Source organism: Lynx rufus, unplaced genomic scaffold (genome assembly GCF_022079265.1).
Source record: "Lynx rufus isolate CCGP_SWC_20201006 ecotype Redwood Valley unplaced genomic scaffold, mLynRuf1.p SCAF_9, whole genome shotgun sequence".
Lineage (NCBI taxonomy): Eukaryota > Metazoa > Chordata > Mammalia > Carnivora > Felidae > Lynx > Lynx rufus.
Genome location: NW_025814897.1, coordinates 107,588,698 through 107,601,822, shown reverse-complemented (window position 1 = coordinate 107,601,822; position 13,125 = coordinate 107,588,698). Strand labels below are relative to the sequence as shown.

The window sequence follows — 13,125 nt, the reverse complement described above, 5'->3', positions numbered from 1 at the left end:
TTCTGTGGCCCACCTGACCTCATGCATCGGGGAAGCCACCTGGGACACAAGATGTTCTGAACCTCTGCCCGCTGCCTTTTTTCTACAACGTGCCATGCCACACCCGTGCCTTCTAATCCCTCCCAACCGGGCATTCCTCTCCCAAGCTTGTCAAAGAAAAGGACCGCATCCCAGGAAGCAACCACGCTGTGAGATCGCTCACGCCTGGTCCACGCGTGGGGTGACACCAGCTCGGAGGAGCACACAGCATATACCCAGGTCCTTCCTGGCTGGTCTCAAAAGCTGGCCGGGTCAGTGTTATAGGGGAACAAGGCGTCTAGAGTCCTACCTATGCCCTACCTCTCCCCCAATGCACAGTATTTATCAGGAGCAGAAAAGTAGTCTCCGTACAGAGGATAGACTATCCCGTTCCTCCATTTGCTTCTGGATTCTAAATGTGGCAGTGGGGTTTGGGGTCTGAGACAGAGCTCCCCAAGCTCCTTTTCAGAGCCCATGTCACCCAAGGGGAGAAAAATACCCCACATGGATTTGGCCTGTGATGCTGGTTTAGGAGGATAAGGAATCCGGTGAAGAAGCCCCAAATGGACCGTCTCTTGGTCCAGGGAATGGGGAAACCAGGCAGAGGAGGGAGTTTAATCAAGCCAATGAGAGGGCAGTTTGGAGCATCATGGGGCAGGGGAGGGGAGGCATCTCTCTCCCCTGCGGGCACAACCATTTCACTTTAGAAAGGTCAGGTTATGTCTCAGCTCCTAAGGTGTAAGCGCCACTGAGCCCCTCTCCGCACCTCCATAGGCTCTCTTAGAGGCTTACCAAGTGAGTCAGAAGGTACAAAATGTTAAAGGTGTTTCTGACCCCATCTCAAGGGCGGGGGGGGGGGGGGAGGGGGGAGGGGCAAGGTGTCCCTCTGACTGGCACCAAGTCAGCCCCAGTCCTCCAAAGCCCTGGCCTGGCCCTGCTCTGCCCTCCCACCCAGGACCCTCTTTCAGCCCTCCTGCCCCTCAAGGTCGCTCCAGGAGGCTGAATACCCCCCTTCCCCCAATGACGGCCCAGACGGAACTCTCTTAATAAAAAAAAATAATTTATTGTCAACAAAGGAGATATATACAACAGGAAAACAGGTGAAAGAAGGGAGTGAACAAAAGCCCCCAGGTGGGCTGCTTGGGCCTCCTGCAGGGATGGAACGGGAAGAGGTAATGGAGGCCTCCTGGTTTAGGAGCCTGAACGGGTGGGGGAGGAGAGGCGTCCCCCGAGGTAGTGGGACTCAGTTCAAACCCCATCATGACCACCTCTTGTGTAAGGCACTGTGCCAAGGGAGAATGGTGGGGGCTGAGAGGGGGGACGGAGAGGTCTGGGTCAGCAAAAGGATTGGGGTAGGTGTTCTCCACAGGCCCAATGCCCTACCGCACGACTGCCCTCAGGCCAGCCTGCCCCTCTCAGGGCCCGGCCCCATGCCTTGCCGGGAGCGTCTGCCAATGCCCCCGAGTGACAGTGGATGCTGCCCCCCCCACTTCCTGTCCTCCAGCCTGCCTTGGCACCCAGTTTTACTCTCTCCATCAGGTGGCCGAGCTGGGCAGCTCTGAGTGATAAGCCAAAGGGGGACCCTGCCTCTTCCCTCCCCCCCCTCCCCAGGAAAGCAAGAACCTATACACCACTCCCTGCCTCTGGCTGCCCCCCGACAGCGGTGCTGGATTCCGACAGAACCGTAGGCCAGTTTGGGGTGTCACCTGCTCCCACACCCTTGGCGCCCTGGGGGTGCTTGGACCAGTCTTGCAGGAGGCTGACCGCCGGGGGCTCCTCCATCCGTACGCGGATAACCTGGAGATCCAGTGTCCCGCGAAGCCCCGGAGGGGGAGCTGGGCAGGGATGGGAGCAGAGAGCACACACAAGTCAGGGCCCTCCAGACCCCCACCACAAGGACGTCCCCTGAAGGCCTCTGCAAACCGCACCTCCATTTCCGGGCCCTCATTTCCCCAGCCCAGAGCCTGGTATGAGGGGGACCCTGAGGACAGTGAGAAGCTCCACTCTTGGTTCACCCAGGGACCACGAGCGACCAGAAAACGAGGTCACGGCTCCTTTGGCATAAGCCAGTCATGCCCCGTCGTAGGCTTCCTCCCTCGTGTATCCTGGTGCCCAGAGGCGCAGTGCTGTAGGCCTCGCTCAGCTCTTACCTTCAGTCGACTATCTCATCTAAAACTTCACTGGGCACCCTAGCCTCAGTGCTTCTGCCCCGTGTGGGCAGAGGGGATGCGAGTGGGGACCCGCAAACAGAGTAAGACACAGCTCTGCCCACCGAGGGGCTCTTGAATGGGTACGCAGGGTAAGGGGAGAGTCCTGGATGCACAGGCCTGGCTCAGCACCCCAGCTCTGCTTTGCAACGTTCACCAGGCTCATCCCCTCCCGAGAGTCAGCACCTACCACACAGGGATCAGGAATCGGGGGATTAGCGCTGGGGAGCAACCTCATAATAAGCAAAACCGGGCCCTCACCCAGGGGAGGGCAGGCTCCCCAGAGCTTTCGAGCAGCCACACGGGCACGTGCAGAAGTTACTTTACACTGAAAAGCAAAACAGAACATGCGGACTGTTGCAACGTCTGTTTTGAGACGCATCGGTTTGTGGTGTTTTTCCTAGGCTGTTTTTAGAGACTGGATTTAAAATGTGGCCGGGAAAACAGGCACAGTTTTGCTGCACAGTTTGCGGAGGATCAAAACCGCTTAACGGCTGCCAGGCCAGCGTGTTACACAATTGAGCAAACTCCGCTCTGCATTTGCATGAGCTCCCCCGTGTCTCTGACGAACTAGAAGCTCCTTGAGAGCAGGCTCAATCCCATTCATTTGTTCCTGAATTTAACTGCAGGTTCTCGAGCACCTACGCTGTGCCCAGCACTGTTCCTGCCGCTAGAGCTCTGACAGTGCATGGAGCAGAGCCAGTACCCTTCCTAGAATCGATGTTCCAGTGGCGGGGGCCGATAAACAAGATAAACAAATACAAGACGCACTGTGTTATGTATGGAAAGAAACAAAGCAAAGAAAAAATACATATACGTATGTATACCAGAGAAGGGGACAGGACAGCGTGGAGGGCCTTATACAGCGGGTATGTTAGCGGAAATGTACAAAGAGTGAGGAGTCAGCTATGTGGATAGCTGGGGAACAGCATTCCAGGCAGAAGGAAAAGTGAACGCAGGTGCCCTGCTGGCACATGCCTGCTGCTGTACAAGGTGGGCCGGAGAGGGTAGGAGAGGGGGGCGAGCATCGCTGGTCACCATGAGGACCCTGACTTTTTATCTGGAGTGGGACAGGAACAGCAGCGACAACATCCACCGTGGTTTTCATTAGGGACCCTGGCTACTTGTAAGAGATCAGACCACAGCGGGCAAAGACCAGAAGCTGGGAGGCCAGTGAGGTGGCTGTCAAGGAACCAGGCAAGAGATGGCTTGGACCACGGTAGCTGCAGTGGCGGGGGAGACAGGAAGGTGAATTCTGAACGGGTTTTGGAGGTGGGGCTAACGGGATTTGCTGACTGCTTGATGCGGAGCCTGGGAAACGGAAAAGGAGGACTCTTAAGGATTTATTTAGCCTGAGTAAAGTGCAGAATGGAGAAAGGGGAGAGAAGGCTGGGGGTGGGGGTAGAGGTGGGGCTTCAGTTCCGATATGCCAGTTTGACAGATCTTACAGACAACCACAGACATGTCACACGGGCCCCTGGATGAGAGGCTGGAACCTAGGGGGAGAGCTGGGTGGGAGCTGTGAGCATGTGAACTTAGGCCTGGATTGCTCTGGAAGTAAGGCCCTGCCCCGTGGTTCAGGCATCTAGCTCCTCACTCGCCAAACACGTAAATAGCACCTAGATCCCGTGCTGGAAAATGGGGAGTTCATGGGAAATGAAACAGACACACTTCCTGACCTGAAGCAGCTCACATTCGACCAAGGGGAGGAAAGATAACCATCAGATCCATGTGCAGAAGAACAGGCAGGAGAAAGAGAACAGCGGGTGAGGCTGGAGGAAGACCCGGCCAGTTGCCCGGGACCCCAAGGGTGGAAGGCGGCTCTGGGAAGGAGTTATTAGGCAAGGTCACCATTACTGCCGCATCACGAAAGGTAAGGACAGAGAACCGACTGCTGGATTTTTTATCTTAGACAAGTCAACAGTGACCCTGCCAAGAGAGCAATTTCAGCATGAGATGGGAGAATGGAAATGGCTCCTGGAGAGACGAGAGCCAGTTAGTGTAGAAAATGCTCCCCAGCTTTGCTGAAATGGTTTGGGGACACACGGTGCAGGCGCTAGGGAGGAAAAAGAGGTCAGGAAGGGAAAAATCATAGCTTGGTATAGGCTGCTGGGTAAGATCTGGAGGAGAGGGAAAAACTGACGGTGGACAGGGAGGAGAGAGCAGCCAGCGGGGTGGGGGGGGTGGGCGCAAGCAGTGGGTCCAGAGGGCTAGGCTGTTCCAGAAGCCGTTTAGTCCCAGCAGCAGAGCGAAGGCAGAGGATGCAGCTTGGATGCTGGAGGGGGATGGGCACAGGTGGAAACGCACACAGGCTGCCACTTACCAGGTGAGGGGCCCTGAGAGGGGCCTTACCTCCCCCTGGCTGTTTCTTCTTCAAAATGGAAATCATAATACTGTACATGGTGATTGTGGGAATTTAAAGAGATAACACACTAAGACGTTAACGGGTCTAGCACACAGTAAGAGCTCACTAACTTACGGACTTCTTAAAGCAACAGGATTAAGTACCAATTCTTCCTGGCGGCATGGAGGGCAGAGGTGAGGGTGGGTGGGGAGGGGAGCATCAGGAGAGGTGTGATGTCCTGCCAGAAATCACGCATGATTCGGGCTCCAGGGCCAAGAAAGAGCAGGTCAGGAGGATTGATTTATTAGTCCCCAGGGCCAAGCCGAGTCCCTTTTGCACTCCAAGCCCAGAACTGGTCCCCTTCTCTCCTGGGAAGCCCAAACCTCTCTGCTTCCCCAGCCTTGTTCTCCCCTCCACTCCCCCCCGGTTTGTGCACGTGTGCATACCTGCACACGCCTTCTCCAGAGGGCGGGCCCAAGTCCTTTTCTCTCCTTTCTCATTAAGGTTTGTTTCTGAGCAGCGACTCTGAAAAGGTCACTGCCAAATGACCAGTAAAGGCAGGCACTGTCCACTCTTCTTTTGGTAAGTCTTTACTGAGGGCTTTCTTTACGCCAGGCGCGTTACTGGGTGCGGAGGATACAGCAGTGAACGAGGACCCTAACCCTTGCGAAGCTCACACACACACACTTTCTCCTTGGCCCAGCCTGGAAACGTCCTGGGCCCGGCCAAGGAATCCTAAAAGCCAGGTCTCCAGGTCTTACTCACATCGAACACTAGCAAGACAAAGACGCTCTTTTTCCCACAACTTGTGAGTGGGGTCTTTAAGGCTCACCTTCTCTCTTGGCTTGCACACGTCCCCACCCTCATCCTGCAAGGCCCTTGGAAAGTTCTAGAAAGTCTTCCCTGGCTTCAGATTTGTATCTATGAGCTCAGCTGACCTCACTACAACACCCTTTCCCCAATTTCGGATCTCTGACTTTCAAACTTTTAAAAAGTGGTAGCATCTTTACTCGGAATCTTCCAAGAACTTCGATACGTAACGCAACTCAAAGTGAAGACATTCTGGTGGAGGCCTTGCGGGTTTTTGAGAAATCTGCCCAAGCTTTGGGATCCGGAAACAGTCACACCATTACTCCGGAGTCTGTGCTCTCTGCACAGAACTACAGAGGGCACCCCACCATTCTTTACCTGCAGCGGCACTGCCTCTGACCTGTACCCCCGAAACAGAGAGTTAAGTTTCTTGGGTACAAGGGCTGCCTCACTCGTGTCATTTTTCCACAGTGCTTCCCTCAGGGCTGGGCCGCAGGAACACCTGCCGCCGCGCTGCACAGCGTCTGCTGCGGGTTCCGGCCCCCTCCAACCTCCCTAGATCTCACCACTGCCGAGAAAAACCCTCTCACAAAATTACTGAGCCCCAAGGCCTCGGAGACTTTGCCCGCACACCCCATATGAACCTGAGATCTCAGGGACTCCCTTCTCAGCTACTCACCACTCCAGATGGGTGGAATTTGGGCCCAGGGTATCCCAGGACTCAAAATGAAGGCTCCCTTTCGAGAATGAAACCAGAAGACCCGTTAAACAGTGGAAGCGGCCAGCCATTTAGAGCAGTGATCCACCGAAGAGAACGAGGAAGCTCGGGAAACGCTCAAGTCCAAGCAGAGCACACAGTCTCGGGGAGGCAGGACTGGAATGTGGCTCAAGCTGAAACTTGAGACAGTTAAAACCGTGATCTACGTGAAGGGATGACGCCTGCCTCAAGATGAGAAAAAGCGGAACCCACTTTGGTAAAACATCACTAAGCGCAAATGCACGTGTGCACGCACTAAGCTTTTTGTAAAAGGTCTCGAGGATACAAGCTGATTAACAGCGGTCCCTGCGGGTGAGCGAGGTGGAGCAGAAGGGACACATTTGCATTGTTTTCTTTATGCAAAAAGTACACCTCCTTTTCGAAAGCCCTGCTCTGGGGAGCCCCCGGCACCTCGTGTGCTATCGTCCCCTGAGCTCTAACTCCGAATGCACACTTCAGACAGGCTGGGACGAGGGACTGTGTGTGCCGCTCAGTCACTCCTGTAAGAACCACTTCCTGAGCCTGAGATGTCTGGCTTGGAGAGACGAAGAGGAAGCAGGCTCGGCCTCTGCCCTCCTAGAATGCATTCCAGTCTAACCTGCATTCTGCCACCGCTCGGCTATGTGACCGCGGCAGGCAGAGGCTGCCCTAATCCCCAGGACCTGCGAATATGGTAAGTTATGTGGCGAGGGAGAATTAAGGCTATAAGTGGAATAAATGTTGCTATCAGCTGACTTGCAAATAAAGGGATTGTCCTGGATGATCTGGGTGGGCTTGATGTCATCACAAGGGTCCCCATGGGGGAGAGGGAGGCAGAAGAGACAGACCAAAGACGGAATCTTCAGAAGGACTCTACTGGTCGCCACTGGCTTTGAAGATGGAAGGAGAGCATAAGCCAAGGAATGCACACAGCTTCCAAGAAGCTGGGCAGGAAAAGAAAATGGACCCCCACCCTCCCCACCAGGAGCCTCCAGAAAGGAACATGACCCTGCCGACATCCAGATTTTAGCTCAGTGAGACCCATTCCAGGCTTCTGACCTCTGGGACTAAAGAACAGTAAATTGTGTTCTTGTAAAAGTCACTAACGTCTGTGGTTAATGTGTTACAGCAGCCACAGGACACGAATACAAGGACCGAGGGAAGAAGGAACCGTCTCTCTGAGACTCAGCCTTTCTACACGAAACATACTTTTCCAAGGGCCAGATGAACCACACGCAAAACTTTCCGAAAATCGGTTGAACGTGACACAGACACGTGCGCTGATCATTAACATCGGGCAATTCGCCGACCTGCTGTCTCCACCGAGGTGCCTGCTGAGCTCACCACGGGTCCCTTCTCCTGTTCTAGTCCCACTCAGGCCCTCGCTCCACCAGGGCGAGGTGGGCACCTCAGGTTCCGGGTGGAATCAGCCTTAAGTGTGGTGATGGGTTTGGAAGCACTGGCCTAGCCCAACCTCACGACCAATTCCAGGATACTCCCCAGGAGCCAGCCGGGCAGCTCAGCTTTCCGGCCAGTCTCTGTCATTCAAATCTGCCTGCCTTTGGCCCCGTCTCTCAGGAGACCTGAGTGCTAACCACCTCTTCCCTAGACTCTGCTGCAGAGCAGCCTTGACGAGGCCAGACCCCAGGGACGTGCCTGTCTGACCCTCCCTTGTGGTCCCCTCGCAGGAGCTCACCTGGAGAGGGGCTTTCCGGCTGGGGAAGGCCCCCTTCAGCAGCTCTCCCCTCTTTGGGTGAGTCCTTGCTGTCTGAGGCCCTGAGCTGGGTGTGGGAGAAGAGCTGGAGGACGAAGCCAGGGGGGAAGCTGCCGTCGGTGAAGTGCCGGACCTCAGCGGGAGCTGCAAAAGTCTCCGTGGGGGAGTCGGGTGATGGGGGGTCTGAAAGGAAGCACAAGACGGAACTGTGGGTCGCTACTAAAGTCAGAATCCAAAGACCTGGACCCCACCGCCCCCCTCACCAGCTTGGCTTTCTTCTCGGAGCACCGTGGCCACAGCCCATGCCCGCACCCGCACTGGGCCTCCCTGTCACCTGGGTCAGGGTCTGGGTCCAGGTCCAAGTTTTTGGTCATGGGTCTGCCTCTTTTCTTTCTAACTGGCTCTTCCCCAGGAGGCTCCTTCCATCTCTGACCACGGGGCTTCTTGTTTCCTGGCTCTGAGGCAGGGGCAGCTGTGGAACGAAAAGACTCCATACCTTTTAAAGGGGCTGCACTTCTCCCTCTGTTCCTTCCCTTGCCCCCCCCCCAACCAAAATAAAATAAAAGAAAAAAGAAAAGAAGGGGTCGCGCCTCTCCCTCTGTTCCTCCCCCCACCCCTGCGAAAAGAAAGAACAGAACAGAAAAGAACGGGCCGCGCCTGAGCCTCTCTCCACACGGAACACAGGGCGCATGCTCCCCTCTCCCCAGCTCAGCCATAAGGGCTTTCCAAAGACTGACCAGGAAACTCGAGGGGGCGGAGTCCCCTGGGCCGGCTCCTTTTCGGGAGAGATGGGTTGTCCTCAGAGTCCAGGAGGACAACAATCTCTGCTGGCATTTTGGCAGGGTCTGGGTCAGAGTCTGGGTCAGCTTCGACATCCTGGCCCAAGTCTGCAGGTGGCAGGTGGCAAACACCCAGTGAGCTCCGGGTGCTCCCAGAGTCCCGGCTTTTCCCTGTGTCCTCCACCCCTGACCCCCAGTTCCAACTACCCGAGGTGGGTGAAGAAGGCTGCTCAGCTCTGACGTCTTGCAAAAGGGCCACCCCCTCACTCCAGGCCTCCAGGATGTTGCTCTTCTCCGAAGGGCTCAGGTCCAGGGTGTGAGGGTGCTGCTCCAGAATGTGCATGCGCGCCGTGTCCGCGGAGGGGGACCGGATCTCGGCCCCACACACCATGCACAGTGCCCGCCCGCTGCCTCCTGGGCTGTTTCCCACCAGGAACTCCTGTTCCCAAGACACCTGCTGCCTGGGCTCCTCACAGCCGTCGCCGCCCGCCTCCAGCAGGTTGGGCCTAGGTGGTGGGGTCTTTTCCTGCTGGGCCACTGCAGGGGGAGAGGTGCCAGAGAGTGCTATCAGTAAAAGTGCCCATGGCCTGAAATACTCACAACATGATTCCCCAAACTTGGTGGAGCAGTGGGGGGTGGGGAGGGGAAGAACACTCCTCCCCAAAGTCTCTCTTTCTCCCTTCCCCTGCAGGCCGCGAGGCACTGACCGTATTAAACACAACCCGTGTGCCTTGGCATTCTGCCATCTCACTCTGGATCTTCTCTCAATCTGGTCTCGGACCACAGATTTTTCCAACAGGCTGTGTTCCCACATGTCCTCGGCCTTGGCACAACTGTCCAGACCATCCTGACCAGTCTGACAAATTCTTCTACTTCCTTCACGGCCCTGCTCGAAAGCGACTCCTGGGACTGTCTCCCCACCTCCCACCCCTGGCAGCTGGTTGTATCCGACCTGACTTCCAGGCCACTGTGCATCCTTTCTGGAGGACAAGATCGGTAAATGTCATCATCTTCTTGTCCCCACAGGGCCTGGCACAAAGGAGATGCTTGGTGAGCCTTCAGTCGGTGAAGGACAGGCAAGCCCGTTTCTCTACCTGGTGAGGCACCTTCAAAAGGCCATCCTATCCCGTCACGATCCCTTTCCAGAGCACCTGCAGGTGTGATCTCATTGGTCTGCCTCCCATCCACTCTTCGTGCACATGGACCACAAGCTCTGGCAGGGCAGAAACCGTCTGCACCTCGACCCACGTTAGCCTGGCAGCTCAGTGCTTCTGCGGAATCCTTGTGGTCTCTCCTGGCCGCACCTCTCTCTTACCTTCTCAGGTAAGATGGGATGGAACACAAACACAGGAGGCCCCAACACCTAGGGCCTGCATGTGAGCGGCGGCATTCGGTGTGGGTCTGAGAACTGGCCAGGACTCAGAAGATCCAGGTCCTATGTCCCACATGACTGTGAACGGGAGCCTTGACCTCTTGGTTGCCATCGGGCTCTTTCCCACCATTCCTCCAAAACAGCCCTCGTCAAGGTCATCAATGCTAAACCCAGCAGTTGGTTCTTAAGCTTCACCTTCGGACTCATCGCTTCTTCCACCTTGATTTTTGCCACTTGGCTTCCGGGCATCACCTCCGGTGGGTTCATCTCGTACTTCCCTGGGACTCTCTTCCAGTCACTTGTGCTGGTTTTTTCTCATCTTCTCAGGTGCCTGCTCGGCTCCTGCTTCTTTCAGGGCGCTGCTGAAGAACCGTCTTCTCATGAGGCCTTCTCTGCTCCCCGCAGGAAGCTGCCATCTGTCCGTCCCCCCCGCAACCCCCCCCCCCCGAGCACTCCACTCCCCTTCACTCCTCAGCCCCCCATCACCTGGCCTAACACGTGTTTTACTTGTGCACTCTGTCTCCCCGCTGGACTGTAGGCTCCAGAACGGCATGACTTCTGATGGGTCACACCCGTATCTCCAGCATCAAGAACAGTGCTTGGCATGCAGACTCTTGATGTCGGCTCAGATCATGGTCTCACGGTTCACAGGAACGAGCCCTGGCTTGGGCTCTGTGCTGACAGCGCAGAGCCTGCTTGGGATTCTCTCCCTCTCTCGCTCTGCCCCTCCCCCGCTCTCTCTCAAAATAAATAAACGTTAAAAAACAAAAATGTGTGATGAGGGACTCAGTCTCTAACCTGGAACCCCTGGAGAGCTCCCCAATTTGGTTAGTTCTCGGACCCCTTCTGTCTACCTCTTTCCCATTGTCTGCCTCCTGACGACTCTGGTATTTGTACCTCCAGAATCTAAACGCACGTTTTGGATGCCTATCTGACCACACCACTCGTGTGGCATCTCTAACTGACCTCGTTGAAACCGTAACTCGCTAGCTGCATGCGCCTGCGTCCTAGCCTTCCCGTCTCCGTGCGTGGGAGGCCCGTCCTTTCAGCTGCTCTGGCCAAAAACCTTGAATCCATCCTTTCTCCCTCTTACCCCAACTCTTTCAAAAAGCTTCTGCGTTCGGATGTTTACATTTAGGATTCCGTCTGCCTAAGATGCTTTCCCTCCAATTATCCGCAAGGCTCATTCCCTCTCTTCCTTTGGGCCTGTGCTCAGAATTCACTTTATTAGAGAAGCCTTTCCTGACCACTTGATATCCCAAATAAAACGCCCTTGCTCTCTTTTCTCCCCTCTTTGCTCTAGTGTTCTCTGAACCACTTATCTCCACCTGACACACGATGCATTTGTTTGTTTGTCCTTGGTCACTCATTTATATATACGTTCCAGGAAAAACGTTTCCTCTTTCTTTGCGGCCATTTTAGCATGCCCAATCTAAAACCTGACTTACAGTAAGTGCCTGACAAAGACCTGTTGAATGAATTAACTTCTCCAGACTTCTTCCTCACCCCTAACAGTGGGGAATAGGGTGCTTCTTGCACGGTTGTCAGGACAACTGAGACACCCTGGCATCCAGCACTCAATAAATACTACCAAAAGCAAGGAAAGAACCTCTGTTCCATGCAAAGCTCTGAGAAGGGTAGTGATCTTTATTTCCCTGACTTGTTTTCCAACTCTCCAGATTCCAAAAAGGAGAGACAGTGCAGGGAGACAGCACGCTCTGCTGAGGTTAAATGAATGGCCTTGCTCTCAATTCAATCTCTTTTGGGTACAGTACCCGCTTTGGGAACAGGTATCTGAGGATGAAGAGACATTTGCATTTTCATGAAAAAAAAAAAATTTTTTTTTTTTTTTGCATTTTCACGAATATTAAGTTTTCCAGGAAGATGGCCCTTTGTTTTCTAATGGTTTGCAAGATTCTGCGGACTAAAGAAACTGGGAAAGGGGGAGGGGAAACCAAGTGTTCCGAGATTGTTCCTCAAAGCCCCTCCCAAGGCCATCTCCTTCCTGCGTGGCTGAGGGTACCCCTCGAAAGCACGTCTTTCCCTAAACGGAGTAGGCTGTACGCAATCTCATTCACCCCTCAAGCGCTAGAATCTGACACCTGTGGCTTACGCAAGTGGAAGGCCTGGGATGCAAGGGGGGTTGGGGGACCAGGAAAGCTTTCTGCGTAGACGGCCCTGAAAATCCTCCTCTTGGGGAGCGGCATCCTCGGGATCTCTCCGGACACCAGGCTGCCGCGCCCAGCCTCCGGCCCGGAGGCCTCGCTGCCCCTCGGCCTAGAACACAGCCTGGCCCCCGGGTCTGCCTCTCTCCCCGCGGGGCGGGAGACCGCGGCCGCCGGTGCTGGGCCCGGGCGAGGGGGCGCTCGGGCACCGGAAGATCCGGAGCGCGCCGGGTGTGGATCGAAGGCTCCAGACCCTGGACGGGGGCGGGGGAGAGGGAATTCGGGGAGGCCCCAGATTCCAACCCCTGGAGGGGGCGGAGCGAGAGCTCGCCCGGGCCCCAGGCCGGAGGGGGAGGGGGCGCCCGGGTCCCAGGCCGGAGGGGGAGGGGGCGGCGGAACCCCTGACTGAGGAGGGGGAGGGGGCGCCCGGCCCGGGCTCGGGCCGCGGAAGCGGGGTCCCCTTCCATCCTCACCTCTGAGCATCGGCTCGGGCCGCGGAATTACGGCCACCACCATGGCCTCCTCCTCGTCCTCCCCTTCCTCGCATTTGAGCGTCACCTCGAAGCAGTCGAGCGCGGCGCCCTCGGCCTTCAGGGCCATGGTGCGGCCGGGAGGGGGTGGGAATCGCGGTGACCGGACGCCGGAGGCCGGGCGCGCAGCCAGGGGCCGCCTCCCGCTCCGCGCAGCCCCCTCCCCGCCGCCCGCCGCTCACCGCCCGGCCTGCGACGGACGCGTCCGGGCCTCCCCGAGACCGAGCGCGTCGGGACCCCGGGCGGGGAGGGCTCAATCCGGGGCCCCAGGCCCCCGCCGCTCCCTTTTATGGAGGCTCATTGTCGGCGCCCGCCCGACCGGCCCGCCGCGGGTCCGCCCCCGACCCCGCGCGGCCAATCGCGCGTGGCCCCGCCCCGGGCACGCGGCTCCGCTAGCCTCCCGGGGACCCGCAGGGCTGCGGGGAGGGCCGCGGGCTCCAGGCCGCCCTC

The 13,125-nt window shown here is 56.7% G+C and overlaps 1 protein-coding gene across 1 annotated transcript; it reads right to left on the bottom strand.

The window, feature by feature from the left end:
• Positions 1-1,090: 1,090 nt before the first annotated feature.
• Positions 1,091-12,745, bottom strand: SPINDOC (spindlin interactor and repressor of chromatin binding). The gene is made up of 6 exons (XM_047071667.1): positions 12,619-12,745; positions 8,816-9,145; positions 8,567-8,716; positions 8,164-8,301; positions 7,812-8,012; positions 1,091-1,853 (listed from the first exon to the last, which is right to left on the bottom strand). Exons 1-6 carry the CDS (start codon positions 12,743-12,745, stop codon positions 1,642-1,644), a joined length of 1,158 nt encoding a protein of 385 aa, XP_046927623.1. The 3' UTR covers positions 1,091-1,641.
• Positions 12,746-13,125: the final 380 nt, after the last annotated feature.

What these genes read in the sequence shown, in the direction of transcription:
- SPINDOC (XM_047071667.1), bottom strand. Translation starts at nt 12,745, where the DNA reads ATGGCCCTGAAGGCCGAGGGCGCCGCGCTCGACTGCTTCGAGGTGACG. An exon ending in GCCCGAGCCGATGCTCAGAG is followed by an intron (nt 9,146 to 12,618) that starts GTGAGGATGGAA and finishes CTCCCCCTGCAG; the next exon opens with TGGCCCAGCAGGAAAAGACC. An exon ending in GGACCCAGACCCTGACCCAG is followed by an intron (nt 8,013 to 8,163) that starts GTGACAGGGAGG and finishes GCTTCCTTTCAG; the next exon opens with ACCCCCCATCACCCGACTCC.